This window comes from Eschrichtius robustus, chromosome 14, assembly GCF_028021215.1.
Source record: "Eschrichtius robustus isolate mEscRob2 chromosome 14, mEscRob2.pri, whole genome shotgun sequence".
Lineage (NCBI taxonomy): Eukaryota > Metazoa > Chordata > Mammalia > Artiodactyla > Eschrichtiidae > Eschrichtius > Eschrichtius robustus.
The window spans coordinates 47186990-47214084 of NC_090837.1; the positions used below are offsets into that span (position 1 = coordinate 47186990).

Consider the following 27095-nt stretch of genomic DNA (forward strand, 5'->3'; position numbering starts at 1 on the left):
TTAACATCTGGGTGGGTGAGTTATATAAATATTATAGTCTTATTTACTATCAGTATTCTAGAGGGCCTGTTCCTAAAATGAATTCTAGCCAGGTTGACCAGAGCCAGTGCTTGTACATTCAAGTAAATAAAAAGAAAAATACATCAAAATGTATCCACAGAAGCCTAAAAACAAGGGCCATTGTTTATTCATCTAAGCAGAATACCTTCAGGAGATTGAAGCAGGCGGGAACCTATCACTCACCATCTCAGGAATCAGTCATACTATTCCTCTGTGCTGTGACATCATCATGGGATATGAGAAAGAATTTTCTCCCTGACATCATTTATCCCAACACCAAATATGTTTTGCTGTTTCAGATGGCTCTGGGAAAACAGCCACGGAACCATATGTATCGAAGTTCCTGATATCAATGATTACTGCCCAGTCATCGTTGCTGAGAGGGAAACCATCTGCCTTGCCTCTTCCTCCATCCTTATCTCTGCAACAGTCATTAACGATCACTCTTATGGGTCTCCCTTTACCTTCTGTGTTGTTGATGAACCCTCAGGGACAGCGGACAGTTGGGATATCAGATCAATAAGTGGTAAGCAGAATGCAAAGTTGCTCATACTTTAAGACCAAAAGCAAAAATAATTACCAAATAATTAGTCAAGTCATGCAACAATACCTTCTAACTCTATTTCCACCAAGAGTGTAAAGAGCCCATAATAGTATGTGTGTTTGTACCAACTGTTGCTACTTTAAAATGAAGGCCTCACATCGATAAAAATTGAGAATAAATTTCAGGCAACATAACACTATATACCTTGGGTTCTTTTTCCTGAGATGTTAAATGTATAATAGAAAATGAAACATTATGAGAGAACCTCATTTGGGCTACAATAGCTCCCTAATCACATATTCATTTGGGGAAACAGGAAACTTCAGGAGGTAGGGTGGTAAGACGGGGGTCAGACTACAGAGTCCAAGGTAAGTGGAAAAACCCACCTTTCTGAGGCCACCAAGCTTCTCCATTCATCTTAAAATGATGCCAGAAAAAAATGCCACCATTAAGGACTTGGAGGAAATTAAGTCACCTGTTTTCTAGCCCTTTCCCACAAAACAACTTTAATATTTTAAAAAGCTAAGTAATTCCATTAAAATCAAGACAACTCTGAATTCACCTTTCCCTACAAAGCGCAATATGCTATTCTAAATAATTGCTAACCACTTTTCCCGCATTCAGATCCTAGATACTATGAGTAAAAACATAAGAAAAAATGTTCAGCACGAAGGTTTGTAAAGGTATTTAAATGATATTATGCATTTGCCTGTAAAAAATATAGTCACATTGGAAAGAATATTCTCAGGTCCTATTTACATGTTGGTGTTGAAGAACAGAATAAAATCCCACCTTGAACTGGGAGATTGGGATTGACATATATACACTAATATGTATAAAATGGATAACTAATAAGAACCTGCTGTATAAAAAAATAAATAAAATAAAATTCAAAAAAAAAAGAATAAAATCCCGCCTAACAGGTTGTGGCCATGCCTTGTTTGACTCTTATTTTGACCACAGGTCACATTTTGGTAGACCTAGCCAGCTTATCACATAACTAACTGAAAGTAATAACCCATAATAATAATAATAATAATAATAATTGACTGTTAAGGATTAATCAATTACTATTCATGATTTAGGAGTAAATCACCTCTAAACCCTCCTCGGGTTGATAAGCAAATTTCAACCTATGTTTTAAGCAATAGTTTCTATAAAAATCAATAGGTAATCATAGCACAAAGAATTAGGAAAATAATAGTTATTGGAATAATTTTAAATAATAGGACAGCAGTTTTGAATAAGAGGTAGCAACAGTCTTCAGAAGGGTATTTGTAAACTACAATCCCAAATAGAAGACTTCCAATATTTCCTTTCAGCTCAATATTCTTCATTCACTGGACAAATATTCATTGAGTGCATATTATATGCTAAAGTATAATAGGATATAATATTATACTCTGGAAATAAGCATCATAAGCATTGATTTTAAAAAATACAATGTACTCTATGATTGAAGGAGCATGAAAAAAAATCAGGCCCTAAGTTAGTCTTGGGTATTAGGAAGGGTTACCCCCAAGAAATTTTTATTTTCTCTCCCTTCTCTTCCTTCTCAGCTACCTCTGCAATCCTGACAGCTGAGCAGCCTTTATATCCCTTATATTACGAGATCCCAATCCTACTAAAGGACAGTTTTAACAGAGCATGCGAATTGCCGCAGATCGTGGAGTTAATGGCTTGCGACTGTGACATCGACAACATGTGCTTGTACCCGAGTACCACCGGCATCAGCACTGAGGACGGCAGCTCCGTTACCAGTGTGTCTGTCACTGGTGACCAAACAGGGGGTTCAAATGTTGGTCTCGGACCAACAGGGATTGGCATGATTGCACTGGGCCTCTTACTACTGCTTCGTAAGTACTGGATTAAATCACTGTTTTCAGCAGTTCTTCAAAATAAGAATGTAACCAGGTTCACTGGAATGGCTATGTTCAGTTTGGCCATTTCTTTATTTTTTTTAACATCTTTATTGGAGTATAATTGCTTTACAATGGTGTGTTAGTTTCTGCTTTGTAACAAAGTGAATCAGTTATACATATACGTATGTTCCCGTATCTCTTCCCTCTTGCCTCTCCCTCCCTCCCACCCTCCCTATCCCACCCCTCTAGGTGGTCACAAAGCACCGAGCTGATCTCCCTGTGCTATGCGGCTGCTTCCCACTAGCTATCTATTTCATGTTTGGTAGTGTATATATGTCCATGCCACTCTCTCACTTTGTCACAGCTTACCCCTCCCCCTCCCCATGTCCTCAATTCCATTCTCTACATCTGCGTCTTTATTCCTGTCCTGCGCCTGAGTTCTTCAGAACCATTTTTTTCTTTTTTAGATTCCATATATATGTGTTAGCATATGGTATTTGTTTTTCTCTTTCTGACTTCACTCTGTATGACAGACTCTAGGTACATTAGCATGCTTTTCTTTTGTTTTTTTTTTTAGCACTTTTATTGGACTATAATTCCTTTACAATGGTGTGTTAGTTTCTGCTTTATAACAAAGTGAATCAGTTATACATATACACATATCCCCATATCTCTTCCCTCTTGCGTCTCCCTCCCTCCCACCCTCCCTATCCCACCCCTCTAGGTGGTCACAAAGCACCGAGCTGATCTCCCTGTGCTATGCGGTTGCTTCCCACTAGCTATCTATTTTACGTTTGGTAGTGTATATATGTCCATACCACCCTCTCACTTTGTCCCAGCTTACCCTTCCCCCTCCCTGTATCCTCAAGTCCATTCTCTAGTAGGTCTGTGTCTTTATACCCGTCTTGCCCCTAGGTCCTTCATGACATTTTATTTTTTATTTTTTTTAGATTCCATATATATGTGTTAGCATACGGTATTTGTTTTTCTCTTTCTGACTTACTTCACTCTGTATGACAGACTTTAGGTCCATCCACCTCACTACACATAACTCAATTTCATTTCTTTTTATGGCTGAGTAATATTCAATTGTATATATGTGCCACCTCTTCTTTATCCATTCATCTGTCGATGGACACTTAGGTTGCTTCCATGTCCTGGCTATTGTAAATAGAGCTGCAATGGACATTGTGGTACATGACTCTTTTTGAATTATGGTTTTCTCAGGGTATATGCCCAGTAGTGGGATTGCTGAGTCGTATGGTAGTTCTATTTTTAGGTTTTTAAGGAACCTCCATACTGTTCTCCATAGTGGCTGTATCAATTTACATTCCCACCAACAGTGCAAGAGGGTCCCCTATTCTCCACACCCTCTCCAGCATTTATTGTTTGTAGATTTTTTGATGATGGCCATTCTGACCGGTGCAAGATGTAGTTTTGATTTACATTTCTCTAATGATTAATGATGTTGAGCATTCTTTCATGTGTTTGTTCGCAATCTGTATATCTTCTTTGGAGAAATGTCTATTTAGGCCTTCTGCCACTTTTTGGATTGGGTTGTTTGTTTTTTTGATATTGACCTGCATGAGCTGCCTGTAAATTTTGGAGATTAATCCTTTGTCAGTTGCTTCATTTGCAAATACTTTCACCCGTTCTGAGGGTTGTCTTTTTGTCTTGTTTATGGTTTCCTTTGCTGTGCAAAAGCTTTAAAGTTTCATTAGGTCCCATTTGTTTTTTCGTTTTTATTTCCATTTCTCTAGGAGGTGGGCCAAAAAGGATCTTGCTGTGATTTATGTCATACAGTGTTCTGCCTATGTTTTCCTCTAAGAGTTTGATAGTGTCTGGCCTTACATTTAGGTCTTTATACCATTTTGAGTTTACTTTTGTGTATGGTGTTAGAGAATGTTCTAATTTCATTCTTTTACATGTAGATGACCAGTTTTCCCGGCACCATTTATTGAAGAGGCTGTCTTTTCTCCACTGTATATTCTTGCCCCCTTTATCAAAGATAAGGTGACCATATATGCGTGGGTTTCTCTCTGGGCTGTCTATCCTGTTTCATTGATCTATATTTCTGTTTTTGTGCCAGTAGCGTACTGTCGTGATTACTGTTCCTTTGTAGTATAGTCTAAAGTCAGGGAGCCTGATTCCTCCAGCTCTGTTTTTCTTTCTCAAGATTGCTTTGGCTATTCGGGGTCTTTTGTGTTTCCATACAAATTGTGAAATTTTTTGTTCTAGTTCTGTGAAAAATATCATTGGTAGTTTGATAGGGATTGCACTGAGTCTGTAGATTGCTTTGGGTAGTATAGTCATTTTCACAATGTTGATTCTTCCAATCCAAGAACATGGTATATCACTCCATCTGTTTGTATCATCTTTAATTTATTTCATCAGTGTCTTATAATTTTCTGCATACAGGTCTTTTGTCTCCTTAGGTAGGTTTATTCCTAGATGTTTTATTCTTTTTGTTGCAATGGTAAATGGGAGTGTTTTCTTAATTTCACTTTCATATTTTTCACCATTAGTGTATAGGAAAGCAAGAGATTTCTGTGCATTAATTTTGTATCGTGCTACTTTACCAAATTCATTGATTAGCTCTAGTAGTTTTCTGGTAGCATCTTTAGGATTCTCTAGGTAGAGTATCGTGTCATCTGCAAACAGTGACAGCTTTACTTCTTCTTTTCCGACTTGGATTCCTTTTATTTCTTTTTCTTCTCTGATTGCTGTGGCTAAATCTTCCAAAACTGTGCTGAATAATAGTGGTGAGAGTGGGCAACCTTGTCTTGTTCCTGATCTTAGGGGAAACGGTTTCAGTTTTTCACCATTGAGAATGATGTTTGCTGTGGGTTTGTCATATATGACCTTTATTATGTTGAGGTAAGTTCCCCCTATGCTTACTTTCTGGAGGGTTTTTATCATAAATCGGTGTTGAATTTTGTCCAAAGCTTTCTCTGCATCTACTGAGATGATCATATGGTTTTTCTCCTTCAATTTGTTAATATGGTGTATCACATTGACTGATTTGTGTATGTTGGAGAATCCTTGCATTCCTGGGATAAACCCCACTTGATCATGGTGTATGATCCTTTTAATCTGCTGTTGGATTCTGTTTGCTAGTATTTTGTTGAGAATTTTTGCATCTATGTTCATCAGTGATATTGGTCTGTAGTTTTCTTTCTTTGTGACATCTTTGTCTGGTATTGGTATCAGGGTGATGGTGGCCTCGTGGAATGAGTTTGGGAGTGTTCCTCTCTCTGCTGTATTTTGGAAGAGTTTGAGAAGGATGGTGTTAGCTCTTCTCTAAATGTTTGCTAGAATTCGCCTGTGAAGCCATCTGGTCCTGGGCTTTTGTTTGTTGGAAGATTTTTAATCACAGTTTCAATTTCAGTGCTTGTGATTGGTCTGTTCATATTTTCTATTTCTTCCTGGTTCAGTCTTGGAAGGTTATACCTTTCTAAGAATTTGTCCATTTCTTCCAGGTTGTCTATTTTATTGGCATAGAGTTGCTTGTAGTAGCCTCTTAGGATGCTTTGTATTTCTGCGGTGTCTGTTGTAACTTCTCCTTTTTCATATCTAATTTTATTGATTTGAGTCCTCTCCCTCTTTTTCTTGATGAGTCTGGCTAATGGTTTATCAATTTTGTTTATCTTCTCAAAGAACCAGCTTTTAGTTTTTTTGATATTTGCTATTGTTTTCTTTGTTTCTATTTCATTTATTTCTGCTCTGATCTTTATGATTTCTTCCCTTCTGCTAACTTTGGGTTTTGTTTGTTCTTCTTCCTGTAGTTCCTTTAGGTGTAAGGTTAGATTGTTTATTTGAGATTTTTCTTTTTTCGTAAGGTAGGCTTGTATAGCTATAAACTTCCCTCTTAGAATTGCTTTTGCTTCATCCCATAGGTTTTGGATCGTCATGTTTTCATTGTCATTTGTCTCTAGGTATTTTTTGATTTCCTCTTTGATTTCTTCAGTGATCTCTTGGTTTTTTAGTAACGTATTGTATAGTCTTCATGTGTTTGTGTTTTTTTACTTTTTTTCGCTGTAATTGATTTCTAATCTCGTAGCATTGTGGTCAGAAAAGACGCTTGATCTGATTTCAGTTTTCTTACTTTTACTGAGGCTTGATTTGTGACCCAAGATGTGATCTATCCTGGAGAATGTTCCATGCGCACTTGAGAAGAAAGTGTAATCTGCTCTTTTTGGATGGAATGTCCTTTAAATATCAATTAAATCTATCTCGTCTATTGTGTCATTTAAAGCGTGTGTTTCTTTATTAATTTCCTGTTTGGAAGATCTCTCCATTGGTGTAAGTGAGGTGTTAAGGTCCCCCACTATTACTGTGTTACTGTCGATTTCCTCTTTTATAGCTGTTAGCATTTGCCTTATGTATTGAGGTGCTCCTATGTTGGGTGCATATATATCTATAATTGTTATATCTTCTTCTTGGATTTTTCCCTTGATCATTATGTAGTGTCCTTCCTTGTCTCTTGTAACATTCTTTATTTTAAGTCCATTTTATCTGATATCAGTATTACTACTCCAGCTTTCTTTTGATTTCCATTTGCATGGAGTATCTTTTTCCATCCCCTCACTTTCAGTCTGTATGTGTCCCTAGGTCTGAAGTGGGTCTCTTGTTGACAGCATATATATGGGTCTTCTTTTTGTGTGCATTCAGCAAACCTGTGTCTTTTGGTTGGACCATTTAATCCATTCACGTTTAAGGTAATTATCGATATGTATGTTCCTATGACCATTTTCTTAATTGTTTTGGGTTTGTTTTTGTAGGTCCTTTTCCTCTCTTCTGTTTCCCACTTAGGGAAGTTCCTTAAGCATTTGTTGTAGAGCTAGTTTGGTGGTGCTGAATTCTCTTAGCTTTTGCTTGTCTGTAAAGCTTTTGATTTCTGCTTCGAATCTGAATGAGATCCTTGCCGGGTAGAGTAATCTTGGTTGTAGGTTCTTCCCTTTCATCACTTTAAGTATATCATGCCACTGCCTTCTGGCTTGTAGAGTTTCTGCTGAGAAATCAGCTGTTAACCTTATGGGAATTCCCTTGTATGTTACTCGTTGTTTTTCCCTTGCTGCTTTCAATAATTTTTCTTTGTCTTTAATTTTTGGCAATTTAATTACTATGTGTCTCGGCATGTTTCTCCTTGGGTTTATCCTGTATGGGACTTGCTGAGCTTCCTGGACTTGGGTGGCTATTTCCTTTCACATGTTAGGGAAGTTTTCGACTATAATCTCTTCAAATATTTTCTCGGGTCCTTTCCCTCTCTCTTTTCCTTCTGCAACCCCTATAATGCGAATGTTGTTGCGTTTAATGTTGTCCCAGAGGTCTCTTAGGCTGTCTTCATTTCTTTTCATTCTTTTTTCTTTATTCTGTTCCGCAGCAGTGAATTCCACCATTCTGTCTTCCAGGTCACTTATCTGTTCTTCTCCCTCAGTTATTCTGCTATTGATTCCTTCTAGTGTACTTTTCATTTCAGTTATTTTATTATTCATCTCTGTTTGTTTATTCTTTAATTCTTCTAGGTCTTTGTTAAACATTTCTTGCATCTTCTCGAGCTTTGCGTCCATTGTTTTTCCGAGGTTCTGGATCATCTTCACTATCATTATTCTGAATTCTTTTTCTGGAAGGTTGCCTATCTCCACTTCATTTCGTTGTTTTTCTGGGATTTTATCTTGTTCCTTCATCTGGTACATAGCCCTCTGCCATTTCATCTTGTCTGTCTTTCTGTGAATGTGGTTTTTGTTCCACAGGCTGCAGGATTGTAGTTCTTCTTGCTTCTGCTGTCTGCCCTCTGATGGACGAGGCTATCTAAGAGGCTTGTGGAAGTTTCCTGATGGGAGGGACTGGTGGTGGGTAGAGCTGACTGTTGCTCTGGTGGACAGAGCTCAGTAAACTTTAATCCACTTGACTGCTGATGCTTGGGGCTGGGTTCCCTCCCTGTTGGCTGTTTGGTCTGAGGCAACCCAACACTGGAGCCTACCTAGGCTCTTTGTTGGGGCTAATGACAGACTCTGGGAGGGCTCATGCCAAGGACTACTTCCCAGAACTTCTGCTGCCAGTGTCCTTGTCCCCACGGTGAGCCACAGCCACCTCCCGCCTCTGCAGGGGACCCTCCAACACTAGCAGGTAGGTCTGGTTCAGTCTCCACTGGGGTCACTGCTCCTTCCCCCTGGGTTCCGATGCACACACTAATTTGTGTGTGCCCTCCAAGAGTGGAGTCTCTGTTTCCCCCAGTCCTGTTGAAGTCCTGCAATCAACTCACACTAGGCTTCAAAGTCTGATTCTCTAGGAATTCCTCCTCCCGTTGCCAGACCCCCAGGTTGGGAAGCCTGACGTGGGGCTCAGAACCTTCACTCCAGTGGGTGGACTTTTGTGTTATATGTTTTCTCCAGTCTCTGAGTCACCCACCCAACAGTTATGGGATTTGACTTTATTGTGATTGTGCCCCTCCTACTGTCTTATTGTGGCTTCTCCTTTGTCTTTGGTTGTGGGGTATCTTTTTTGGTGAGTTCCAGTGTCTTCCTCTCAATGATTGTCCAGCAGTTAGTTGTGATTCTGGTGCTCTCACAAGAGGGAGTGAGAGCACGTCCTTCTACTCCACCGTCTTGGTTCAGGGCCACAAATTTTGCTTCTTCCTTAGTTTTCTCCCACCAAAATTATCAGCTCTGTGAAGGCACCATCAGTAGCTGCTTGTTTGTTGTGTTTCCAGTGCCTTGCTCTGTGCAGTTCTGGAGAGGAGTGGGCCCCACACCATGCAGGGCTGCACAGGGAAACGGTGAGGGTGGTCTCCAGGCACAGAGAAAGAGGCAACTTATGGCTGAAGCCTTTACCATGCTTTCTTTGGAAAGAAACAGGTGAGGCAGATTCCGTCCAGAAGTCTTGATTGGCAAAATGAATGAATTGAGTGCTCAACTGAGCAATCAATGAATGGACCAACTAGGTCTCACATTGGTAGCACAGATGCTGGTACTCACAAATGGCTCTTCATCTGGGACAAAGGGATGGACACTTCCTCAACAGCTAACAGCGAAGGGAAGCATCGCAAAAATCAGACTCCACCGTGACCTAACCCGACAGCCGTGCCAGCCGCCGAGCCTCGGTTGAGCCCTTGTCTTTGCCTAGGGCCGTGGGCTCAGCGGTCGGGACCCGGAGGCCGCCTGTGGAGCTGGGAGCTACCTAGGCGGCCCCACGCAGGCTTAGCCGGGTGAGCGCCTGCCACCAACAGTTCTTGATAGGACTTGCTTAAACACAAACTTAATAATAATTGATTTAAACAATTCTTAAATTTTTAATAATCTACTAAGATTTATGATTACCTGATGTATACCCATCATTTATGCAGATTCTGACAATCAATAAATGTAAGTTGATTGAATAAAAGAATGAACCATTAAATGATTATTATAAATTACCATATATGCTTAGATACATTTCTAGTCTCTCCTTTATTACACTAACATATTATTAAGTATGCTGATAATTCTGACTATTGTTACAGATGTACTACATTGTTTTTAGTATGTTTTGATATCTGCTAAGTGCAGTCGCCACCCATTACCTTTTATTTTTTTAAATTATCTTGGCACTTCTGATACACTCAAGTTTAGAAAAAATAGCAAACTTGATGGAATTTTGATTAAAAATAAAATTAAATTGAATGTATAAATGAATAACTTTGAGCCCTTCAAAAATAGCATTAATCTAATGCTTTGCCTTTTCTAGTGTGATATTTTACACAGGATAAATACTTCAGAGAAAAGTTAAAACTTCTGGAAATTTGAGACTGCTGGTAAATACTTTTCATTATAACCATTGACTGATTGATAGTTTTTATTTTCTTTCAAAACTATTTCCTCTATTTCTTATATATAAGCTCAGTAACCAAAAAAAAAAAAAAAAAGAACCAGGAGAACAGTGACTTCAAAATCACTTGTGAAGTTTGCTCTGGAGTAGATAGGAGGAGGATGAGGCTGTTGGTGAGGCGATCAGAGGAAGTTCTTTCAATGAAACAAAGCAGTGAGGGACTGCTTTGAGTTTCATCTACACGTCCTGATCCCTGGGCTAACTGAATAATTAACTGTCCACGTCACAAAATCATATTTGAATTGTGCATTTCACATCATCAGCAAATGGTGGCAACCAGGTATGCCAGCTATGTCCCAAAGATGGCACTCTAACCTAAAAACACCAAGCCAGTAAATGCCCTTAAAACTGGATGACCCTCTCTGGAAGACCATCTGCTGAAGGAGCAGAACATGAACACTAAGACCCAGGCTTTCACCTCAAGAATAATATGCTTTCTACTTTTACAAGGAATAGAAATGAAATCAATAGAAAAGTCAGTGTTAGGATTTTAAGACTTTTTTTGCTATTGGTGCACCACTGATTATATTCCTAGTATAAAATTAATGTGTGCTTACTGTAGAAAATTTAGAAAATATAAAAACATAAAAAGAGACAAGCCTCTTAGATAGCCTCATTCACCAGAGGACAGACAGCAGAAGCAAGAAGAACTACAATCCTGCAGCCTGTGGAACAAAAACCACATTCACAGAAAGACAGACAAGATGAAATGGCAGAGGGCTATGTACCAGATGAAGGAACAAGATAAAACCCCAGAAAAACAATGAAATGAAGTGGAGATAGGCAACCTTCCAGAAAAAGAATTCAGAATAATGATAGTGAAGATGATCCAGAACCTCGGAAAAACAATGGACGCAAAGCTCGAGAATATGCAAGAAATGTTTAACAAAGACCTAGAAGAATTAAAGAACAAACAAACAGAGATAAACAATACAATAACTGAAATGAAAAATACACTAGAGGGAATCAATAGCATAATAACTGTGGCAGAAGAATGGATAAGTGACCTGGAAGATAGAATGGTGGAATTCACTTCTGCAGAACAGAACAAAGAAAAAAGAATGAAAAGAAATGAAGATAGCCTAAGAGACCTCTGGGACAACATTAAACGCAACAGCATTCGCGTTATAGGGGTCCCAGAAGGAGAAGAGAGAGAGAAAGGACCCGAGAAAATATTTGAAGAGATTGTAGTCAAAAACTTCCCTAACGTGAAAGGAAATAGCCACCCAAGTGCAGGAAGCGCAGAGAGTCCTGTACAAGATAAACCCAAGGAGAAACACGCTGAGACACATAGTAATCAAACTGCCAAAAAATAAAGACAAAGAAAAATTATTGAAAGCAGCAAGGGAAAAACAACAAATAACATACAAGGGAAAAACGACAAATAACAAATAACATAAAGATTTTTCAGTACTTAAGGTTGACCTTTTATGCCAGGTTAACAGCTGATTTCTCAGCAAAAACTCTACAAGCCAGAGGGAGTGGCATGACATAATTAAAGTGATGAAAGGGAAGAACCTACAACCAAGAGTACTCTATCTGGCAAGGATCTCTTTCAGATTCTATGGGGAAATCAAAAGCTTTACAGAGAAGCAGAAGCTAAGAGAAAACAGCACCACAAAACCAGCTCTACAACAAATGCTAAAGGAACTTCTCTAGGCAAGAAACACAAGAGAAGGAAAGACCTACAAAAGCAAACCGAAAACAATTAAGAAAATGGTAATAGGAACATGCATATTGATAATTACCTTAAACGTGAATGGATTAAATGCTCCAACCAAAAGAAACAGGCTCACTAAATGGATACTAAAACAAGACCCATATATATGCTGTCTACAAGAGACCCACTTCAGACCTAGGGACACATACAGACTGAAAGTGAGGGGATGGAAAAAAATAATCCATGCAAATGGAAATCAAAAGAAAGCTGGAGTAGCAATACTCATATCAGATAAAATAGACTTTAAAATAAAGAATGTTACAAGAGACAAGGAAGGACACTACATAATGATCAAGGGGTCAATCCAAGATGCACCCAACATAGAAACACCTCAATACCTAAGGCAACTGCTAACAGCTATAAAAGAGGAAATTGACAGTAACACAATAATAGTGGGGGACATTAAAACCGCACTTACACCATTTGACAGATCATCCAAACAGAAAATTGATAAGGAACACAAGCTTTAAATGACACAATAGACCAGACAGATTTAACTGATATTTATAGGACATTCCGTCCAAAAACCGCAGATTACACTTTCTTCTCAAGTGCGCACAGAACATTCTCCAGGATAGATCACATCTTGGGTCACAAATCAAGCCTCAGTAAATTTAAGAAAATTGAAATCAGATCAAGCATCTTTTCTGACCACAACGCTATGAGATTAGAAACGAATTACAGGGGGAAAAACGTAAAAAACACAAACATATGGAGGCTAAACAATACGTTACTAAATAACCAAGAGATCACTGAAGAAATCAAAGAGGAAATCAAAAAATACCTAGAGACAAATGACAATGAAAACACGATGATCCAAAACCTATGGGATGCAGTAAAAGCAGTTCTAAGAGGGAAGTTTATAGCTATACAAGCCTACCTCAAGAAACAAGAAAAATCTCAAATAAACAATCTAACCTTACACCTAAAGGAACTACAGGAAGAAGAACAAACAAAACCCAAAGTTAGCAGAAGGAAAGAAATCATAAAGATCAGAGCAGAAATAAATGAAATAGAAACAAAGAAAACAATAGCAAATATCAAAAAAACTAAAAGCTGGTTCTTTGAGAAGATAAATAAAATTGATAAACCATTAGCCAGACTCATCAAAAAAAAAGAGGGAGAGGACTCAAATCAATAAAATTAGAAATGAATAAGGAAAAGCAACAGACACCACAGAAGTACAAAGCATCCTAAGAGACTACTACAAGCAACTCTATGCCAATAAAATGGACAACCTGGAAGAAATGGACAAATTCTTAGAAAGCTATAACCTTCCAAGACTGAACCAGGAAGAAACAGAAAATATGAACAGACCAATAAAATTGAAACAGTGATTAAAAATCTTCCAACAAACAAAAGTCCAGGACCAGATGGCTTCACAGGTGAATTCTATCAAACATTTAGAGAAGAGTTAACATCCATCCTTCTCAAACTCTTCCAAAAAATTGCAGAGGAAAGAACACTCCCAAACTCATTCTATGAGGCCACCAACACCCTCATACCAAAACCAGACAAAGACACTACAAAAAAAGAAAATTACAGACCAATATCACTGATGAATATAGATGCAAAAATCCTCGACCAAATACTAGCAAACAGAATCCAACAACACATTAAAAGGATCATACACCATGATCAAGTGGGGTTTATCCCAACGATGCAAGGATTCTTTAATATACACAAATCAGTCAATGTGATACACCACATTAACAAATTGAAGAATAAAAACCATCTGAATAGATGCAGAAAAACCTTTTGACAAAATTCAACACCGATTTATGATAAAAACTCTCCAGAGAGTGGACATAGAGGGAACCTACCTCAAGATAATAAAGGCCATATATGACAAACCCACAGCAAACATCATTCTCAATGGTGAAAAACTGAAAGCATTTCCTCTAAGATCAGGAACAAGACAAGGATGTCCACTCTCACCACTATTATTCAACATAGTTTTGGGAGGCCTAGCCATGGCAATCAGAGAAGAAAAAGAAATAAAAGGAATCCAAATTGGAAAAGAAGAAGTAAAACTGTCACTGTTTGCAGATGACATGATACTATACATAGAGAATCCAAAAGATGCCACCAGAAAACTACTAGAGCTAATCAATGAATTTGGTAAAGTAGCAGGATACAAAATTAATGCACAGAAATCCTTTGCATTCCTATACACTAATGATGAAAAATCTGAAACAGAAATTAAGGAAACACTCCCATTTACCATTGCAACAAAAAAAATAAAATACCTAGAAATAAACCCACCTAGGGAGACAAAAGACCTGTATGCAGAAAACTATAAGACACTGATGAAAGTAATTAAAGATGATACTAACAGTTGGAGAGATATACGATATTCTTGGATTGGAAGAATCAATATTGTGAAAATGACTATACTACCCAAAGCAACCTACAGATTCAATGCAATCCCTACCAAATTACCAATGGCATTTTTTACAGAACTAGAACAAAAAACCTTAAAATTTGTATGGAGACACAAAAGACCCCAAATAGCCAAAGCAGTCTTGAGGGAAAAAAATGGAGCTGGAGGAATCAGACTTCCTGACTTCAGACTATACTACAAAGCTACAGTAATCAGGAAAATATGGTACTGGCACAAAAACAGAAATATAGATCAATGGAACAGGATAGAAACCCAGAGATAAACCCACACACCTATGGTCAACTAATCTATGACAAAGGAGGCAAGAATATACAATACAGAAAAGACAGCCTCTTTAATAAGTGGTGCTGGGAAAACTGGACAGCTACATGTAAAAGAATGAAATTAGAACACTCCCTAACACTACACATAATAATAAACTCAAAATGGATTTGAGACTTAAATGTAAGACCAGATACTATAAAACTCTTAGAGGAAACCATAGAAAGAACACTCTTTGACATAAATCACAGCAAGATCTTTTTAGATCCACCTCCTAGAGTAATGGAAATAAAAACAAAAATAAACAAATGGGACTTAATGAAACTTAAAAGCTTTTGCACAGCATAGGAAACTACAAACAAGACTAAAAGACAACCTTCAGAATGGGAGAAAATATTTACAAATGAATCAACAGACAAAGAATTAATCTCCCAAATATATAAACAACTCATGCAGCTCAATATCAAAAAAACAAACAGCCCAATCCAAAATGGACTGAAGACCTAAGTAGACATTTCTCCAAATGTCCAAAGAAGGCATACAGATGGCTAAGAAGCACGTGCAAAGCTGCTCAACATCACTAATTATTAGAGAAATGCAAATCAAAACTACAGTGAGGTATCACCTCACACCAGCTAAAATGGGCATCATCAGAAAATCTACAAACAACAAATGCTGGAGAGGGTGTGGAGAAAAGGGAACCCTCTTGCACTGTTGATGGGAATGTAAATTGATACAGCCATTATGGAGAACAGTATGGAAGTTCCTTAAAAAACTAAAACTAGAATTACCATATGATCCAGCAATCCCACTACTGGGCATATACCCAGAGAAAACCATAATTCATAAAGACATGCACCTCAATGTTCCTTGCAGCACTATTTACAGTAGCCAGGTCATGGAAGCAACCTAAATGCCCATCGACAGACGAATGGATGAAGAGGATGTGGTACATATATACAATGGAATATTACTCAGCCATAAAATGGAACGAAATTGGGTCATTTATAGAGACATGGATGGATCTAGAGACTGTCATACAGAGTGAAGTAAGTCAGAAAGAGAAAAACAAATATTGTATATTAACGCATATATGTGGAACCTAGAAAAATGGTACAGATGACTGGTTTGCAGGGTAGAAATTGAGACACAGATGTAGAGAACAAACGTATGCACACCAAGGGTGGAAAATGGCGGGGGTGGTGGGGGTGGTGGTGTGATGAACTGGGCGATTGGGATTGACATGTATACACTGATGTGTATAAAATTGATGACTAATAAGAACCTGCTGTTTAAAAAAATAAATTAAATTAAATTGAAAAATAAATAAATAAAAAGAAAATGGAAATCATGTTCCATTACCCAGAGACATCTACTGCTCACACCATGATAGTTTTCCTTTCAATTAATGCTATCATAGCTCTACCCTTTGGCTGACAGGTAATGCCTAAGAAAACCCAATCTGTAGTTAGTACTTAGTCTCTACACCCTTTCTCTACAACCTTATTCATTGCATATAATTTTAAAGTTGAGATTATTATATACGAAAGTTTGTGCCTACTTTTTATATTTAAAATTCTTTAAAAGTATTTTAGGGGATCTTTCATTCCATGAATGAACATTGAGGTTTCTTCCACTTCTTTTATATTGTAAATAATGACGTGACTAATATCTTTGTGTGTATAGCTTTGCATGCACTTTGCATTATTTCCTTTTGAATTGAAATTTCTGGGTCAAAGACTATGCACATATTTAAGAATCTGTATATTACAACACATTATTAACAAGGTAGTCCAGGATGTTAGTGAAAACACCTTATACACTACAGTGCAATAATCATAGCTATATTTTTTACATTTCTGGAGTTCCAGTTTCCCTTCCAGTTCTGAGATTGAGTCCGAGTGTCCAATAGATGTTCCCTATTACTCTGAAGCTTATATTCATTTGTAAGGATGCCAGCACTCTAGAGGATATTTAGATAGATATCCCATGCTATCAAGGCTTAAGTTGTCACAGGTTACTTTTGATGGCCTTAAAACTTACTCAGTTTTTAGACTGAAGACGATACAGGCTCTGCTGCCTTTGTATAATGTGCTCAGCCCTGATCTATGTAGGTATAATCCTAGAACCAAAGTATTGAGCTATAATTTTCTTTTAAAATACCAAATTATCATCTAACAATTTAAGCCCTGAAAAGCATCTCTCCCCCCAAAAAGTCATGAGAAAGTCTGAACCACAATGCCACACTGGCACACCCAGGTGCCACCTGTGGGCTCAATGATAGAACTAGGTTAACCATCCAACAGAAAGAATCCTTAGATTTAAATATGTGCTTTAGAGGGAAGAAAGATGCCCAGCAAAAATAGGACATGGTCTGACATGATGATGGTAAATCCCATCCTGGGATGGCACTTATTACTTACCTGTGGTCTTAATTTCAAAAACTTTGAGATTTTTACAGTGTCCAGAATACATTAAACCCTGACTAATCTTTCACAATTGGTGTATTTCAATCAAGTTCTAGCCTGTTCCTTGTTATTTTACATTTCCACAGTTTGAAACCAATGTTTCCACCCCTCACCCAGCCTCCCTTAATTTAGAGAATTTACATCTTCTGCTTCACCTGCACTGAGATACCGGGAGGAGAGAAGATATTGTGACAAATGACACTGAAAAATTAAGATTAAATGTTCAACTCTTGAATGGAGAGGACGGAAGACCTGGACCCGTGAGGGAAATTTGGCTTATACACTCATCCTTTTCACAACAATTACAAGCTGGAGTGCAAACCCCAAACAAATATCACAAGCTAACAAGATTCATTAACTGCTGCTGATGGCTGTTATCTATTCATACAGAGTATAATCTTCACAGAATGGTTAGAATCAAGATGCTTCCAACTAACTACCGACATCGACGAGTACTTTTGGACCAAATCACACAGCAAGCACTAAAACAGTTAACTGGAACCTTAACACTTTTCCACCCATTCCAATTTCATAAAATTTATCAGTGAAAAACAACTGATTGCCTAAAGAAATGAAAAAAGAAAAAGTTAAATCCTTTACCATATTCTGGTAATCAACTATTTTAGGGAGTTAATGCCTTCCTCTCTCAATCTTCAGACTTTCTGATGGGAGGCTCAGGGGAGCCTCATTTTCTGCTGAGAGGAAGCAAGGATGAGAATCTGAAAGAGGAGCTATTCTCTACCAGAACAAGAGGGAACAGGACACCTACCCTCCATTAACTCTGGCCTCTCCCAGTCAGTCTCTCTCCAAGTCAACAGTTCCTTTCTGCCCTGCACCACAGGCTACCTCAGAAAGGAGTACCCAGCAGCAGGTAAGGAGGACACCAGACTCCTCCCTCTACACTTTTCCCTCCCCTAGAGAGAGAAAAAGGAAGGGGAGAAAAGACCACAGAAAATTCCACTGGCTTAGCAATTATGGTTTCCCTAGAATCGAAAGGGATGTCCTTTTTCTGAAGGTAAGGGTGTGTGCAGCTCACTGCATGTTTTGGCAAAGTACTTGTGAAGCATCCTCAGCTAAGACAGAAAAACATGTAGCTTAGCAGGAAAAAAGGTCTGAGAAATGATACCTGAAATTAAAACCACTAAGCTCCATGATAGACAGTGATTACTTAGAAAACATCCATCACGTTGTCAACTGGAAAATCTGTGCAAAATGAAAATTGCTTTATAAGGAGTTTCGAAATCTGGAACAACTGTTGATTTTAAGTGTCGGGTACAATAATTAGTAGTAACCATACCTCCTGATTTTCTAGGATGGGTTCACACTGATCACCAGCTCTTTCAGTCTTAACTTAAAATCATCTATCTGTTATCCCCTTATGTACTCATTCTTGTTAGACTAAGTTGAGTTTTAGAAAATACAGTCACCCTTATAGGCATCCATTAAATATCTGTCAATCTCATATGACCAGTTAGTCATCTAAAATCTTTCATAGCATGAATTGAATTAGTTCATTTCTTTCCATGCCTATGGATACACCTTGATCCAAGACTCTACCACTGTCTCATTCATCTTCGTGTCTCAAGATCGCCAAAAGGCACATGAAAAGCTGCTCAACATCACTAATTATTAGAGAAATGCAAATCAAAACTACAATGAGGTATCACCTCACACCAGTTAGAATGGGCATCATCAGAAAATCTACCAACCATAAGTGCTGGAGAGGGTGTGGAGAAAAGGGAACCCTCTTGCACTGTTGGTGGGAATGTAAATTGATACAGCCACTATGGAGAACAGTATGGAGGTTCCGTAACAAACTAAAAATAGAATTACCATATGACCCAGCAATCCCACTCCTAGGCATATATCCGGAGAAAACCAGAATTTGAAATGCACCCCGATGTTCATTGCAGCACTATTTACAATAGCCAGGACATGGAGGCAACCTAAATGTCCGTTGACAGAGGAATAGATAAAGAAGATGTGGTACATATATACAATGGAATATTACTCAGCCATAAAAAGGAACGAAATTGCGCCATTTGCAGAGACGCGGATGGACCTAGAGATTGTCATACGGAGTGAAGTAAGTCAGAAAGAGAAAAACAAGTATTGCATATTAATGCATATATGTGGAATCTGGAAAAATGGTACAGATGAACCAGTTTGCAAGGCAGAAATAGAGATACAGATGTAGAGAACAAACTAATGGACACCAAGGGGTGAAAGTGGGGTGGGGGGGATGAACTGGGAGATTGGGATTGACATATATACACTAATATGTATTAAATAAATAACTAATAAGAACCTGCTGCATAAAAATAAATAAATTAAATTAAATTTTTAAAAATTAACTTTTATAATCTGAAAAATAAATAAATAAATACATAAATATATTCCATATACATGGAAAATATACTTGATTGAATTACCCTTATTCAATCAATTCTTAACATTGTTATCAAAATTGTCTCTTCTAGTAGCTGTAGATTATGGGAGGATCTATGCTTCTAAAAGAAAAACCGTGAAGAGATATTATTAAATGTCTACGTTCCAAGGCTTGCAGCTCTGCATATCTAGACTGAGAATTCTATTCATATTTGGGTTCAATTCTTGGACAAGTCACTTAAGTTTCTTCACCGTACTTTGCTTATTTGTGAAATTAGAGAATTGGATTAAATCAATGTTTTTATACTGTGGGTCACACCCCCCAATAATGAGTCATGAAGTCAATTTAGCAAGCCTATATAGGGAAATATTTTTAATGGAATTAGATAGAACATAAAAGAAAAGGAAATAGCAGAGTATATCACAAATAGTAAGAGTATGCGTTTGTATACGTGTGTATTGGTTGTTGACATAACTATATTTTTCACCATGGTTAAAAAAAGTTTGCACACCACTAGACTAGATCATCTTAAGTTTCCTCAGAGTCTCAAATGCTTGAATTTTAGGAATAAGTTGAAAGAGGAATAGGAAGGCCTTCAGTGGTAGGATTGGGAAGTTAGAGTAACAGAGGACAGTGCCTCTTGGAGCAGAGCAAAAGCTGTGCAGGTAAGAGATAATTCAGTGCCTTTAATATTATCCACATCATATGAAGATAAGCAATAGGTAAATCTTTTATACAGAATACCTCTTCCTGAAGAGCATTGGGAAAATAAGAAAGTTATCAAATCCCTGGAGGACTATAGAAGAGTTTGTAAAAATTAGTACGCAGTGATCCTCATTTACCAAAGGCCTATTATAATTGTTACTAAGGGAAGACCGCTTATGTATATGGAGGAAAGGGAGGCTCCATGTAGGTTGTAGGTATATCCTATCTTCATTCATTTAAATTGAACGTAGCAAACCCCACTTCTGACTTTCTTTGCTTTGATCTTCAACTTCTGGAGTATGAAATAGCTTTCACTTTGTAGATGACGAGACACGTGCCCATAATTCCTGCCCAGTAGTGACTTGTCATCCTAACCTGGACACTGGGGATGGGACTGGTGCCCAGTCTCCACCATAGACGAACCATGCAGTGATAGGCAAGTCCCATACCTCTCTGGGCTTCACAAGCATCCCCTTCAAAATGTGAGTTTCTTGGACAACATATGTCTCTGTGTATGAAATTGCCCAGATCTCATCTGCTCTTACTATATCAAGTCTTTCCTAAAATGAGAACGACCTGAGGCATTCCAGGCATTTTGTTCAAGAAGAAACCAGTTTCGGAGGATCCCCTTTGGGAGTAAAACCCCAGGTATGCAATTTCCAGGATATTTTATGGTCAACTGAGAAAATTAGGAATGAAGCTTCATGGAGAGAAATGAACTGTTGTTCCCTGAGGGATAAGTTTTCTGAAAGAAATTTCAGAATTACTTGAGATTTTGTGTTACCCCGCCCCTTTCTGTGTGCTGCCCTTCTTAAGGGACTCGAGAGGGGGCATCAGACTTAGTGCGTCCACTCCCACACGCTCAATCCCCTCCCCCGCCCCAATACACACAGTAGCTTGCTTTTCTTCAAGCTCTAGCAGAATGGGTTTTAATTAAGTCTAAATGAATACCAAGCAATTTTATTAGTTGGATCTTCTTTAAGAGTGAAAAAAACTTTGGAAGAGGGAGCATTTACATTTTCTAGTGAAAATACAGAATGTAAAATTTCCTCTGATAAATAGAGTAATACAAATTTCAGATCTACATTCTGCCCAGAGGTAGCATGGAAAAGGGAAAACTAATAGAAAGAAAAGACAGAATGGATGGAGGTGGTGAGGGCGGCTTTCCTCCTGAAGCAGCAGGAAGAAAAGTGTTGAGAGGGAGGGAGAGGGACTAGGAATCAGGAATGGAGAGAGCAAGCTGCATCCAGACAGCAGACTGGAAGAGGGGTGCACCCTGAAAGGCGAACAGGAGCCAGTGCTGTGCTCACTAGCCCCAAGGAGGCTGCCACACTATGGAACCAGTCACACTGGCCCAACCTGATCTCTGACCTCACCAGGAAGCCTGCACAAGACAGAGCAGAGATAATCCTTGTTCTAGGATAGACAGTCATTCGCTGGTTTGGAGCTTGTTAAACTGACTAGTTGCCTGTTGTGATTCTTGTTCCTAATTTGTACTCCATTCCCATTTTTGTCGTTGTTGTTTTTCTCATACGAGTCCTAAATGCCAAACTCTTGACTTTTATTCTGACTGCTTCTCCCTTAGACCTGAGTTGGATTTCTGAGTGCTAGCACAACAAGAACTTTTCCAGATACTGAAAGATGCCCACATCCTACAGTCGCACCTGGTAGTTCTGACCCTGATCTTAGACTTTCTCCCAGCATTCCCAGATCCATTCTTTCAGTGGACCACTCAGCGGCATGATTCCTAACCCACATTTTGTTCACACTTTCAATCCACTGACTTCATTTCATTTCAAAAATATTTATTGGGTATCTGGCATGAACAGGCGAGGCACTGGGACTACAAAGAGGAACCAGACACAGTCCCACCCTTGGGGATGCTACAGACTAGTAAGAGGGATCAACTCTTAAGCAAACATTCCAGGATAATCTTTAAGAAATCTCTACCTATGTGCTACGTTTGGACATGCAGACCAGACCCAGAGCACAGGCTAGTTCGGGAGATCAGAGATGGTATCTGCAGAAGATGAATCCTCAGCTCATTGTTAGGGAAGCATGTAGCAAGGTGGTGAGGAGAAGGTGGTGGAATTGGGGTGAGGCAACCACCAGCAGTGTGCAGCCTGGTGTGACACAGGCATAAAGAGCATCACGTACATGTGGGAAATGGTGGCCATGAGACCTAGATGTCCATTGGAACAAATCATGGAAAACCTTGTGTCCACGGTAAAGGGCTGGCAGTTTATCTTACAGGAGTTGATGAGACACTGAAGGATTTAAGCAAGGAAAGCAAACGCTCAGATTTGTATTTCACATGTGTCTTTTCAGTGCCTCTGTGGTGCGAAATTTGTGGAGAGTAAACCTTGATGAAGGGAAGGAATTGGGCTGATTCTGCTTTCGGTTCTGCACCTCCCAGCCCACCTCCTCCTGTGACAGTCTGTGACCAACTGAGCACAGCTGGAGGCAGCTTCACAAGCCAACTGCTTTGTCTTTTGACCTTGAAGGGTATTGCTATTTAGCCAGTTTAATATCTAATATATATATATTTTTTTTTAAATGAAGTATCGTTGATGTACAATATTATGTTACCAATGTACAGTAGTAATTCACAATTTTTAAAGGTTATACTCCATTTATAGTTATTACAAAACATTGGCTCTATTCCCTGTGTTGTACAATATATCCTTGTAGCTTATTTTATACCTAGTAGTTTGTACCTCTCAATCCCCTACCCCTATGTTGCCCCTCTCCCCTTCCCTCTCCCCACTGGTAACCACAAGTGTGAGTCTGTTTCATTATATTCACTAGTTTGTTGTAGTGTTTAGATTCCACATATAGGTGATATCATACAGTATTTGTCTTCTCTGTCTGACTTATTTCATTTCGCATGATACCCCAAGCCCGGGCTTCCCTGCTGGTGCAGTGGTTAAGAATCCGCCCACCAATGCAGGGGACACGGGTTGGAACCCTGGTCCAGGAAGACCCCACATGCTATGGAGCAACTAAGCCCGTGCACCACAACTACTGAGCCTGCACGCCTAACGCCCACGCTCTGCAATAAGAGAAGCCACCGCAATGAGAAGCCTGGACACCGCAAGGAAGAGTAGCCCCCACTCGCCGCAACTAGAGAAAGCCCGCACGCAGCAACAGAGACCCAATACAGCCAAAAACATAAAAAATAAATAAAATAAATAAATTTATTTTAAAAAAATACCCCCAAGTCCATCCATGTTGTTGCAAATGGCAAATTTTCATTCTTTTTTATGGCTCAGTAGTATTCTATTTTATATATATATATATATAATATATTTTATATATAATATATATATATATATTATATATATATATATATATATACCACTCTTCTTTGTCCATTCATCTGTTAATGGACACTTGGGTTGCTTCCATATGTTGGCAATTGTAAATAATGCTGCTATGACCATCAGGGTGCATGTATCTTTTTGAAGTAGTGTTTTTGGGTTTTTTCAGACAAATACCCAGGAGTAGAATTTCTGGGTCATATAGTAGTTCTATTTTTAGTTTTTGGAGAAACCTCCACACTGTTTTCCACAGTGACTGTACCAATTTACATTCCCATCAACAGTGTATGCAGGTTCCCTTTTCTCCAAATCCTCGCCAACATTTGTTATTTGTGTTCTTTTTGATGACAGCCATTCTGAAAGCTGTGAGGTAATATCTCGTTATAGTTTTGATTTGCATTTCCATGATTATTAGTGATGTTGAGCATCTTTTCATGTGCCTGTTGGCCATCTGCCTGTTCTCTTTGTAAAAATGTCTGTTCAGGTCTTCTGCCCATTTTTCAATTGAGTTGTTTGCTTTTTTGATGTTGAGTTGTATGAGCTGTTATATTTTTTAGATATTAACCCCTTATCAGTCATATCATTAGCAAATATTTTCTCCCATTCAGTAGGTTGTGTTTTTGTTTTATTAATGGTTTTCTTTGCTGTGCAAAAGCTTTTAAGTCTAATTAGGCCCCATTTGTGTATTTTTTTATTTTATTTCCTTTGCTTTAGGAGACAGATCCAAAAAAATATTGCTACGATTTATGTCCAAGAGTGTTCTGTCTATGTTTTCTTCTAGGAGCTTTACAGTTTCTGGTCTTACATTTAGGTCTTTAATCCATTTTGAGTTTTTTGGGGGGTTTTTTGTATATGGTATGAGGAAATGTTCTGATTTCATTCTTTTACATGTAGCTGTCCAGTTTTCCCACAATATTCTTCTTAATCATTTTTAATTACAGTAAGCCCCATACATGCGAACCTTCAAGTTGCGAACTTTCAAAGATGTGAACGTGCATTCCATCCACGTCAGGTATGAGTCAAATTGCAGCTTGCCCTCCATCTCCTATTGCTGTTGACCCTTCAGCTCTACCATCTCCCACCTCCTCTCCCTCCTCCAGTCAGTAACTCTTCTTGCTTGTTCACTTGATGCCAGCCCCTGTATGCCAGCTGTTGTCCTGTACTATTGTACTTTTCAAGGTACCATACTGTAAAATTAAAAATGTTCATTTTTTGTGGTTTTTTAATGTATTATTTATGTGAAAAGTATTATAAACCTATTACAGTACAGTACTACATAGCTGATTCTGTTAGTTGGGTACCTAGGCTAACTTTGTTGGACTTATGAACGTGCTCTTGGAACGGAACTCATTCGTATGCAGGTGACTTACTATAGCTGCTGGGGGCATATTTTTCTTCCAAACAGACTTTAAAATATTTTTATCCTCCACCTTCGTCCTTCACATAGGCTATGGGTCAAGTCTTAGACTGCATTGAGAATTTGTCTTTGAGGAACTGACATAGTAATTCATTTCATCCAGGGACACATTAATATCTTTCTATTTTCTTAGATCTTATTTCACGTCCTTCATTAATAGTCTTCTAACCATTCTTAAGAAAATTACTTCCAAATATTTTACTGTTTTTACCTGAGACTATGAATGCATTCTTTTTCTCATTTCACTTTCTAGACTCTTATTACTAGGGAAAAACGTTACTGATTTATTATATAAAAATCCACCTTAAAATTTCTAAGAAAAGTGCTACATGCAAATGTGTGATAATAAATTTGAAAACTCTAGAAGATATGGACAATTTCCTTGCAAAATATAAATTATCAAAATGTAGCCCCCAAAATGGAAAGCCTCAACAGACCAACTGACCATTGAGGAGCTCCATATAGTGAAACTTGGAGTAACTGGAGATAAATTTCATAATCTCAGAACACTTCCTTAAAACGCAGGCTGACTTACCCAAATTAGTATAAACTGCATCACTTCAAAGTCTAAAGGAATAAAAAGGTGTTTTGAGAATTTGTCAATCCTGACTTCACATGGAGAATTGAAGATTAACATTAAGTCAGCATGTTGAACAAGTTAATCAACATGCGCAAACATCCATAAAATTAGCCGTGTGTCTAAGGCATCAAAAATGAAGCCCAAACTGACTCATGAACCTGCTGTGCGAAAAAGGGAGACTAGAGGTAGAGTTTTCTCTACCTTTAATCTCTCTTTAGGTGTATCCTTCCAGAAAAAGACCAAATATGTTGCAGCTGTGCCGGCACTGGATCAAAAAAATAAAATCATACTGTAAAGATGTGCTTTGAGAAACGTTCAGCCTAAATGAATCCATAGGAATCTTCAGAAGTTTCAATAAAGAAAAGTAAATTGAAATGATGTTCAAAAAAGTTAATGTGAAATAATATAGAACAAAATTCTGTAAGCTAAACAACATTTTGCTGTAAGACATGGATTTATTCCCTATTCAGGTAGGTAAGGGATTCTGATCGTCTTCTTAATGTCAGCAAATAGAATAAGGGTGTTTATTCAAAGGAAGGCCAACTAGACATGTCCAAAACTGTAGAAGAAACACGTTCATATGTTTGAACGGGAAGTTCAGTGCCTTCTTAAGTACTGTGTGAATACAAAACAGATGCACATGATACAGGAGTTACTGTGCCCCTGAAAAACAAAAGCAACAAAATACACTTGAAATTTGTTTCCTCTCATTAATCTTTTCAGGAGGCTTTGTAGCTCCTAGTCAGGACCCCAATGGTAAAATGCCCAGGACAATAAGTTGTGCAAGTTTTACAGGTTTGAGACTTACTTGCAACTTACTAATCATAAAAGTATCAGCGTATGATGCCTCACGTAAAAAGCCAGTAACACATGAGTCTTTGGTAGAAAAGATTAAACACATCAGTCTTTGACCCAGCAGAATAAAGAATGACAGACGGCTCATTTTTCAGAAGCATCCTTCCTTTCCATGCTAGAGCTAGGAGTTCTTAACCACAAATACTCCTGTAATCCTTGGAGATCATTTTTTAAAATGTTCCATGCTGTTTTCAGATCCCATCTACAGATTGGCGTCTAAGGCAGACCAGGGAGCATAGATCCTGTTGTGTACGATGCAGTGTATCCATTCCACTGGCAGCCACGCCTCATGGTATGTGGTTTTCTTCCCATGGGTGGAGTGGTGGGTTGAGATTTAAATTTTTTAAATTATAAAAAAGTTTTGTTTTCTTTCCTTAAGAATTACCTATAATAATACTGGTACAATTTGAAAACATAAGTCATGGCTCCCATAATACTTAAAAATATTCAAGGACTTCTGTGAAATGTGCTCTTTATCATCAAAAGGAATATATATATACAAATAAAGGGATGTAAAAAGAACTAGAGAGTATAGGAAATTAATATTTGACTTTGCATATTTGATTGTCTTATCTTTTCAAATCTTTTTTTTTTTCCACTGTTTTCAAGTTTGACATGTCATTTACTAACCAATGTAATGAGTC

The 27095-nt window shown here is 38.2% G+C and overlaps 1 protein-coding gene across 1 annotated transcript in view; it reads left to right on the forward strand.

Annotated features, from left to right (window-relative positions):
- The window catches only part of DSG4 (desmoglein 4), a 63023-nt gene extending 36516 nt beyond the window's left edge, over nt 1–26507 (forward strand). Inside the window, 3 exon segments of the mRNA XM_068562448.1 lie at nt 370–586; nt 2164–2460; nt 26320–26507. Of these exon segments, the coding sequence (XP_068418549.1) occupies nt 370–586; nt 2164–2460; nt 26320–26507 (702 nt within the window).
- The last annotated feature ends 588 nt before the right edge of the window (nt 26508–27095 follow it).